This window comes from Ptychodera flava, chromosome 19 (assembly GCF_041260155.1).
Source record: "Ptychodera flava strain L36383 chromosome 19, AS_Pfla_20210202, whole genome shotgun sequence".
In the NCBI taxonomy this organism is placed as follows: Eukaryota; Metazoa; Hemichordata; class Enteropneusta; family Ptychoderidae; genus Ptychodera; species Ptychodera flava.
This window is the reverse complement of record NC_091946.1, coordinates 24595563-24605851: the sequence shown is the minus strand read 5'-3', so window position 1 is coordinate 24605851 and position 10289 is coordinate 24595563. Positions and strand designations below refer to the sequence as shown.

At 35.6% G+C, this 10289-nt stretch overlaps 1 protein-coding gene and 1 long non-coding RNA gene across 2 annotated transcripts in view; both read left to right on the top strand.

The window, feature by feature from the left end:
• The window catches only part of LOC139119022 (uncharacterized), an 83911-nt gene extending 82726 nt beyond the window's left edge, over window positions 1–1185 (top strand). The window contains exons 3-4 of the long non-coding RNA XR_011548835.1: window positions 477–669; window positions 1088–1185. This is a non-coding gene — a long non-coding RNA (uncharacterized lncRNA). The remainder of the gene's footprint in view (window positions 1–476; window positions 670–1087) is intronic.
• A 978-nt stretch (window positions 1186–2163) lies between these two features.
• LOC139118103 (uncharacterized) lies at window positions 2164–6841 on the top strand. Its single transcript, XM_070681397.1, has 6 exons — window positions 2164–2404; window positions 2933–3045; window positions 3371–3502; window positions 3796–4038; window positions 5384–5527; window positions 6780–6841. Exons 1-6 carry the CDS (start codon window positions 2217–2219, stop codon window positions 6839–6841), a joined length of 882 nt encoding a protein of 293 aa, XP_070537498.1. The 5' UTR covers window positions 2164–2216.
• Window positions 6842–10289: the final 3448 nt, after the last annotated feature.

The window sequence follows — 10289 nt, the reverse complement described above, 5'->3', positions numbered from 1 at the left end:
AATATCAACAGTTGCAGCTCCTTCCCCATTGGAAGGCCAACTTGTTGTTTTTACGAAAATTTAATGGAATTCGTACATTTTTTAGATATTGTTGAAATTCAAGTCAGAAAATGCGACAAAACAGTTCTAGATGTTGTCTTAGTATAACTTACATTAGAACATTTGATGGCATCGAAATCTTTTTAAGTCCCCCTATGGTCAGAGCAAAACTTTCAAATCCCCCTCGACTACCCCCGAATTTTCGAATCATCCTCTCAATTCCTCCAGCCCCCTCGCCATTTTTTGAACCTGGTCTTATTGGCTACAAAGCTATCAAGACACTGCATATTGCCACTTTTATCAATACATCTAAATTATTTATTATACAATCATAAATTTCGCAAGGAAAATGAAAATGAGTTTAGGCATGGTAGACAAAGAACCAGAATGTGAAAAAACACATGCTAATTTGATGTGAGCACTGTTTTCCTGTACAGGAGGACTTTCCCCCTGACGCTATTATCAACAAAAAATGGTTTGATTACAACAATACTGGAATGATACGTTATTCACTTGTATAAGTGACGTCTGAAAACATCAACACGACATTATCACCGCTGCAATTACACTGCGACGTGGAGATCGAAGGCAAACTCGTTTTCTCAGAAACCGCTTGGTTAGATTACATAGGTAAGAACTACTTGATAAGCTTTTTCAATTTTATGTAGGTGAGATTTTAACCATCTCCACATACTACAAATTGTTTTTCAGACCAACACTACTTTAACCTGATCATGAGTATTGCGGGACAAAATCATTGTAGTTAGACTTAAACGTTCAACCATTCCGTTATGAAGTAAAAAAATCAAATCAGGGGTTGCCTTCTAAACTTTTGTACTGCTGAAACATATTACTCTGTATTTACCGCCTCTAGTAATTCAAAATGGCTGCAATTCTTGCGTTAGCCCAAAGGGGGAAATTAGATTTACCTTTAATTGTCATGGATGAGCCACAGAGGGTTCGAGTAAATTATACCATTCTAAGTAAAAGTATAAGAAGAAAGTAAAAAGGAAAATGATGAGATGTGCATATTTTCACATTTTGGTAGGTTGTCCAACAGGAAAATACGGGTTTAAATGCCATAAACCATGCATCTGTAAGAATGGAGCTAAATGTAGCGTTTTTAATGGTGCCTGCAAATGTACATCTGGATGGATCGACCTGCATGTGATATTCGTAAGTTGGTTTACCTCAATTTCTGAAAACGTAAGAATGTGTGACTGATCTAATAACTACAAGTTCATTTTCGACTTTTAATAGCCAAAGTCACAAGGCTTGATATTAAGTGGTGTTTCTCATATCTATCTATCTATCTATCTATCTATCTATCTATCTGTCTGTCTGTCTGTCTGTCTGTCTGTCTGTCTGTCTGTCTGTCTGTCTGTCTGTCTATCTATCTGTCTGTCTGTCTGTCTGTCTGTCTGTCTGTCTGTCTATCTATCTATCTATCTATCTATCTATCTATCTATCTATACATACATACATACATACATACATACATACATACATACATACATACATACATACATACATACGTACATACGTACATACGTACATACATACATACATACATACATACATACATACATACATACATACATACATACATACATACATACATACTACATACCTACCTACATACATACATACATACATACATACATACATACATACATACATACATACATACATACATACATACATACACACATAACACAAATTACTTCAAGTACAAATTAATAGTATGTTGTTACTTTAGTTTCAAGTATCCTGCAATCTTCAGACTGATAGAAACAAGGATGCTTAGCTCTACACTCTCATTTAAATGGTTGGGACATACTATTATAGTGTTCTTGTGTCGTGTATAAGTATTTTGCATCTTTTAGTGGGCAACCGTTGGTTTTTTAGTCAAAAATTGGACTATATGTCTATGAATTGGACGAAGATTCAAAAACCAATCATTAGATTATGAATTGCCCGATTATTTGAACTTCTTCTGAAAACATTACTCTTGTATTATTCGAGTGAAGTCCTGGAGTATAAAAATATTTGCACTATGCCGAGGTTTATGACGTATAGTTGGAATTTTGACCTCTTTTGGCATCAATTATTCTCTCCCGTCATTTTAACATTTCTTTTGTCATTTCCTGTCAACGTTTGCAGCCAAGGCTTCCATAATGGTGGTCCCTCAAAGAAGTGAAGCTCAGTATGGAACCTTTGCGGGGTTGACCTGTAGCAGCCAAAACATCGACTTACCGAAAAAACAGTACGAATGGGATAAAAGCATAACATGGTATTACAATGGAAAATATCTTCATTTTAAGAATCAGACGAGCGCAATTCACATCGATAACCAATTCAAAGGGTATGTGTATTTCCATTGTAAACTTACACCCGTGGCCTCTTTAGTGTTGATTAAGCCGACTTGATGCAAAGGCAAATCTAGCTCTATCTGGGGTTGTAAGTGAGAGTTTACGATTGGCACCCTGTGTTCAAGATTGAGATACAATGTAACTTTACCATGCACCATGTACACAAGTCTTGTTTATTTCAATTTCCCCATACACACTGTCTGCATAGGACACACAAGTTTGCTTATGTTATAGCAGTGATCTCATGAAAGTGTATTGCCTCAATAAACTAATTATCGCGTAGAGGCTTTCATGAATGGAAGTGGTATCTTACGTCTCAATTTTTAACACAGAGTGCCAATCGTTAGCTCTCATTTACAACCCTTGGCAGGGTCTGTTTTGTCTTTATTATAAGCAAAATTTCTGTCTGTATCATGTAGGCGTGATCTATACTAAAGTGGCCACAGGTGTTAGTGTTTACAAAAACATAATAAGGCTAATACATTGCCTTCATCAATACTCTTATGGTTTTAATTTCACAGAATATCAGACTTGCAAATCAAAAGGGTGACGACATTGACAGAAGGCGCCTACGAATGCCATATAATGGACAAGCACAACAAAAAGTACATAGCCATAGCTACGGTCATCACAAGTACGTTTTCATATGTATTTTTTCTGAGATTTTTTTGATGAATTCCAGTTTCTTGGTGGGAAAATCGAAACTTGCTGTATTTAATTGACACTGCAACTATACATACATTTACATTCACGTATTCCATGTTAATATAGATTTATGTAAATATTTGTATATCTATCAGATTCTTTTATCGCACTTTGGAGTCAGGCCCATGCTTTACAAACGTCACAGTGTAGAAACAATATAGCGGCGCCGGCTTTGACACCACACCGATAACGTACCAACTCACAGAAACTGCGAATTGCTTACGTTGCATATGCATGTATTTACTTTTTACCAGAATGCCCCGTAAACCAGTTCGGACGATACTGCAACGAGTCATGCGATTGCGTAACCGGTTCTTCTACGTCCTGCGATCGGTATGGCGGTTGTCATTGTAAAGAGGGCTGGAATGGAACACATTGTCAACATGGTATGCATAAAGTGGACGTTTCTGTGAAATATGGCTAACTATATTATCCATTGTAAGCTGCCAGGAATAAATAAATAAATAAATAAATAAATAAATAAATAAATAATATTTCATATATATAAATATATAAATATATATATATATATATTATATATATATAATTTCTGTAGCATTATTGATTACCTTTCAAGCAATCATGGGGCATTCGTGGCTATTACCTTTTCTTTGTACTCTTGTTTTGTCATTCGATGAAATATAAGTCTCACTACGCAGCAAATTGTTTCATCCTACAGATTTAATACCGCCAGTCATACTCAGATGCCCACAAGATATAACACAATATACAGAAAGTGGAAAGGCGTACACCAACGTAACATGGCTTGTACCAGCTGTTGAGGACAATTCTGATGACGTCATTCTGTTCAGTAACCATAACCCAAGCGATATATTCCAGGAAGGAACAACGTTGGTGCAATACACAGCTGTGGACTTTTCAAACAATACCGATCATTGTTGGTTCAAAATCCATGTTATAAGTAAGTTAATCTCACCGATTCACGTTTGCATTTTCCTACGGATTGTGCTATCACAGAACATCACAAAAGGCGGGGGGTGCTATTGACTCCTACCAATACTATGTTAATGATAGCGACCCTGAATAAAAACTGCAGTACTGAAAACTTTCCATATGGTTATGTACAGTCTTCCTGGCTCCTCATTCCCCAGTTGCTCAACGTTATATTGTTGTCGAGAAGGGATCGCCTATGTGGGGTGGGGGAATCGCGAATTTACACCAGTAAGGTATACGGAAATATGGTATATTTGTCACATACATAGATCTCTTTCTTCATTCGGAATATAGACATCCTGTCCAGTGTGATTTAATTTGGTGTAAGTGTAGGAAGTACAACAAGTTTTAATGTTTTTATGTTGGAAACATTTAAGTTTTGATCGGGAGCTTGTGAATGTACATCCTGAGCCAGTTTGAATATGGCATGTGTATTTAAATCGTACTTTAGGCGAATACTCACCGGGAACGAAGATAAAGAGAAAAAAAGCGACATATGTTATCGTCCCTGATATAAACTGTAAATAATAATAATGATAAATCCTAGAAGTTCAATAATTTCGATTGGTCTCATAATGTCGCGACCCAAAAATACGAGATCTCGAACTTTCAAACTACCCAGAATAGTATTGGAATGATCCAAACATTTATTTCAATATGATACGTCTGACGTCGACGAATGCAAGACAGTAGCAAGATGCATGAAACTAAAGCAACATACGTTACTACTGTAAACAGGAAGTAAGGCATGGCATTGTCTATGTTTGTAAGCGCTCTCGTGTGACATCGAGCTCTCGAATTTGCATGGCAATTCGAAACAAATCAAATACGTCTGTCGTCCTTGAAACAGGAATATGATATGACATGGTTCTTGCTAAGCTCTTTCTTTCTTTGAAACTATGAGATATTCTAAGATGTGAACATCGTATAACGAGATAACAAAATGAAAGCGAGGCACAGAGAGAAACACACTCAACTCATATGTGTTTAAGGACAAACACTGACTCATTGATCACAAACAATGAATAACTGTATGGAAACACTTTGTATAAGAGATATTTAGGTTAGTGGTTCAGAAGTGCTGTTGATCTGTCACTCCCTCTCGGCAACAGGGGTGCCACTCAAATACATGTACTCTGTATTTAGAATAACTAAAACGTCAATAGTTTTGATTGAGCCCTAGACTGAAAGATCCGTGGCTCAAGGGCGCTCTCTACGCTCCCATTCCCCACACGACTGTATCTCTAAGCAAACGTAATAAAATGCCTTTATTTTAAATTATCCTTTCATAACTATAGTTCTATCGTTTACAGCCAAGTCGGCACTAGGGCTTACTCTAGGAATATCTTCAGCTTGCCTTTTTGTCCTTGCAATCCCAGTCTGTGTCTTTCTTGGTTATCGGTATCGGCACAAACTGGTCAAGTTCTTTCAAGACGAGGATGATTATGACTGGGACGGTTAGTTGAACATAGCATACACCTTTCATGCGACAAACAGTCTCTATCGGAAGATATTAAATATCGATTCCATCTTGTTGGTTCAATGCATAACAAGTACCATCTGGGGACTTGATGCGCTTTATTATCGAGGTGTTTAGTTTATTTGTAGATTGTCTATTTTGTCATGGCCTGTATTTCTAGTACATATATAAAATTCCATCACGACTTAATCCATTCTGTTAGACCCTTGGGATTAAATGCTAATTCAACCACTATGTCAGTATCTTTTGAACAGCAGAATAATCAAAGCGTCATCTTCAATAAATACAATAAGACCAATAATTTAATTGTCATTACCATTTGCAAGAAAGTGCTTCATTTTACCCCTTGAACTTATAACTGCTGCCTTCTTCATTATAGAAACTAAGAAATTTGATGCAATGGTATCATATAGTAGCGAAGATGAAGACTTTGTCGATACTCTACAGGTCCGTCTCGAGAAAGAAAAAAATAGAAAATTATTGCTGCACGAGCGAGACTTTCACTTAGGAAGAGGTAACGTGACTCTGAATTTTCTGAGGTTTTCAGAACAACATCGCAGAATTTCAACTTTTATTCAAGTGGTTTCCTCAACAAGCCTCATCTGTTTATTGATTTTTCAATTTAAAGCGATTACATTGTTGTATTAGAATACCATATCATATGCGACCCTCTACCTTAACATTTAGTTTTCCTTTCTTTTTTTAAGATATTTTCACAAACATCAGTGAAGCCTTTGAGAACAGTCGTGCATCTATTTTGATCCTATCAAAAGCCTCCCTTGAAAGTGGTTATTGTATGTATGAAGCCGAAATAGCAATGGATAGCTGGATCACCAAGCGACAGAAACTAATCCCGATTTTCAAAGAAAGCATTGAAGGGAAAGAGATTTCACCAGTCATTGACGACATTATGAGTTCTATTACATACCTCGAATGGCATCGTGTTAAAACTATGCAGGATGAAGACAAATTCTGGAATAGGCTTGAACATGCACTAACTAAGCCAAAGGGGAAGTCTTCACTGGTGGTCCTGTGTGAGAAAGGCAACTGCTCGGCTTTTCAGCAGACATCGAGGTGCAGACTATACTAGGTTAAACACCTAGTCGTTTGATAGAGTCTTCAGTGTTCTCTCACATAGCGTGGCCGTTTCTTCTTAATCAGTTATCAAAGGGAGCCGTAGTTCTAGTGAAAGTCATTTAATACAGTAATTTTTTCTATCGGATTCTTAGGTAACTTCTCATCGTTCAAAGAACAAGATGCCAAACCTTACTCTGCTTCAATCAACCTGTAAAACATACTTTCAGAAGCATGCACCCTACAAATTCAGACTTAAGACCTGATTGCAATTTTAGTGTGTAGCGTCAGTATAGCCCATGATGCTTTGAGACAAACACATTGACATGAGTTTCAGCCATATCAGTGAAAAGTCGAACATCATTCGGAACCCTGAACACAGGTCAGTTACTTGAAATCAAGTGCTATCTGCTTCAACAATCTATATCTAGCAACTGATAACTTTAACTACTATATTCTCAATTTTGTCATTATCTTAATAGTCTGAATCAAGCAGTATTTTACTGTGTTGACATGGGATGACATTTGTACATTGAACACCAGGACCAAGATATTAATTAAAAGATTGTCAGGTATTAGATAATGCTTGTAATGAGTAACTGTGAGAAATATTGCAAAAAAATACAGCCAATGAATATATCGGTATAATGTATCATACAGTTACTTAGGTTTTACACTTTTTAAATATTCAGAATAATATATATGAGAGCCTATGCAAACCCATTTACTTCACGAAGATAACTTTCAACTTGCTTTTGAATTGATGCGGAAACAAACTCAACTGTCAAAATTTTCCTAGTTTGATACTATACCCACTTTGCCTGTATTGTGCTACATTGTAGCTCAGCAGTAAGCTTTGTCATTTGAGTACCAGAGTAATAGTACACTGTCATGTCAGAGCATACTATATACTGGATCTTTTATTCTCACATTTTGTCGTTGTCGTGGCACAAACAGAACAGAACAACTAGAGACTCACACAAAGTTTCACTGGTGCTGTTATAAAGGTGTGAAAGAGATCCTTGTTAGAGATGCACCTTACAGACCTGTAAAATTATCTACATGTAACGCTGGAGCACACCCACTCCCCTCTTTTGACATGGCGATAATTTATTTATCACAATCTACTAATAAATAGGTGAATTGAAGCAAACAGGTCATGAGGCCATAGATCGTTATTTTCATATTATGTCCTGTACCTTTGTAAGGAACCCAAAGAGGTAAGAATAGGTCACTTGATTTCAAGATAGCATTGCCATTTAGTTAAGCAAATAAAGGTGTCACTTTTGGTCATGAGGGTGATATTATTAGTACCTGTGAAAATTGTTATAAACTTTGCATATTTAAATTTTCAGGGCAATCGTCCCTTTTTTAGTCAGAACATATTTTTCGAATCCAACGGTTTTCAAATTTACAGGTTCCTAGGCCTGGCTGCTTTCTATTGTGTGCAAATTATGATAAAATTTACTCAACATACTTTTATTTTTAGTGAAATGTCAAGACCCACCTGTTTCACTTATTTCCTTATTTTGGGTGCCATGGACCGATTAAGCTGCAGAAAAAGTCTTGTTTATTATATTGTACAATTTTTTTCATTATCACAGACATATAACACAGGGAACTTGACAATCTTACTTTGATTTTGTTTCATTTCATGAATTGAAGCTCCATTATTATATAACTTTTAGTGTATTTCAATCCTTTTTACTGTTCAATTAAGTTTCTTCTTCGGTGTTTGAATGTTCAGTATAAAAATATTCAACATAAGCTTAAAGGGCCAGTAATGCTAACGTTTGATGATTTTTTCATTATTTTTATTTTATATGTCAATTGAACTTCTTATTCTACTCCCCAAAGAATATTGAAACACCAACTGTTTAGATTGTTAACTTAACATCTATATGTGTAAAATGCATGGTTATTGTTTACATTTGACTTCTAGTCCGGGCCAGAATAAGCTTGTCAACAATGATAATGCAGTTTACATATGTACGGACTGGGTTGACACAAAGTTAACACTGTGTAGATCAACATGCCTTGAGGAGTAGAACAAGAAGATATGGTTGACATTCGAAACACAAATTGTGGAAAAACTATCAAAAGTTAGCATTACTGGCCCTTTAATGTGGGTGATGGCCGATATCATTGTCGAAAAGTGAATCGCAGTGTTCAGTGCAATGTACGTGTCAATTAACGATTGGCATTTTGCATGTTGTAAACAAGGCCAATAGGGCTGTTCAAAATAAAATATATCTTACTACCCGTCTTTATTCTGGTCAAAGGAGTTGTCTTTTATTTATATTTCATTCAGATTTGCTTAGAAGACTTGCATTTCGAAGAAGAAATTGCAAACTAAAACATTGTCATGCAGATACGTATCACCTACACAGGGAAATGAAACTCAAAAGATTAGAACTTTTCAATTTCTGTTAGGTGTGATTTCACTTCATACGCCTTTTCTTCCCATTTCAGCTCCATGGTAAGTGACGGGGAGCTCATCAAATATGCAGGTCCCTGGGGTGACTCAAATCAGATTTGTCCAAATACGATAAAATACGCAACTACGAATTTTAAGGCGTTTTTGGTAAAAAATCTTCCACGGTCAAACAGCTAGTCAGACAGCTTTTAAATTTGCCATACATATTCCTAGCTATGACCTGGTTGAAATTTGTCCAAATATGACGAAATCTGCAATTTTTGCATTTTTATTTTTTTTGAATTTTGTTCATTTCCTCAAAAAACTTCTATAAAATCGTCTCTCAATTTCTCAAGTTCTATACCTAACTACAAAGTTTATTAAATATGCACAAATGAACCCTTATTTAACTTTACACTACTAAATGCTTTACAACACAGTTAGATATCTGTCGTATCAGTATGTGCAGCAGTTTTCATCACATTTGTTGCAGTCATTTCGGAGTTATATGACTAACTATAAGACTTCATGAAATATGCAAATGAGCTAATTATTAACTTGACACTGCTCAATGCTTCTTAGTACAATTGAATATTTATCAGATCAACATCTGTAGCAAGTTTCATCAAATTTAACGCTGTAATTTTGGAGTAATATCACTAATTACAAAGTTCATTAAATATGCAAATGAACCCTTAATTCACTTCACACAACTTGCTATACACCACAATTAGATATCTGTCGGATCAGTATCTGCAGCAGATTTCACCACATTTGGTGCAGTGATTTTGGAGTTATATCACTATTACTAAACTTCATAAAATATGCAAATGACCTATTTGTTAACTTGACACTTCCAAATGCTTCTCAGTACAATTAGATATTTATCAAAACAATATCTGTACCCAATTTTACTGACTTGGGTGCCGTAATGTCAGAGTTATATACCTAATTACAAAGTTCATTCAATATGCAAATGAACCCTTAATTAATTTCACACTACTAAATGCTTTACACTACACTTAGATATCAGTCAAATCAGTATCTACAGCAGATTTCATCACATTTGGTGAAGTTATATCGGAGTTATATGACTAATTACAAACCTTCATAAAATATGCAAATGAGCTATTTATTAACTTGACACTGCCTAATGCTTCTTAGTATAATTAGATATATATCAGATCAATATTTGTTGCAAGTATCATCAAGTTTGGTGCAGGAATTTCAGAGTTATGACACTAATAAC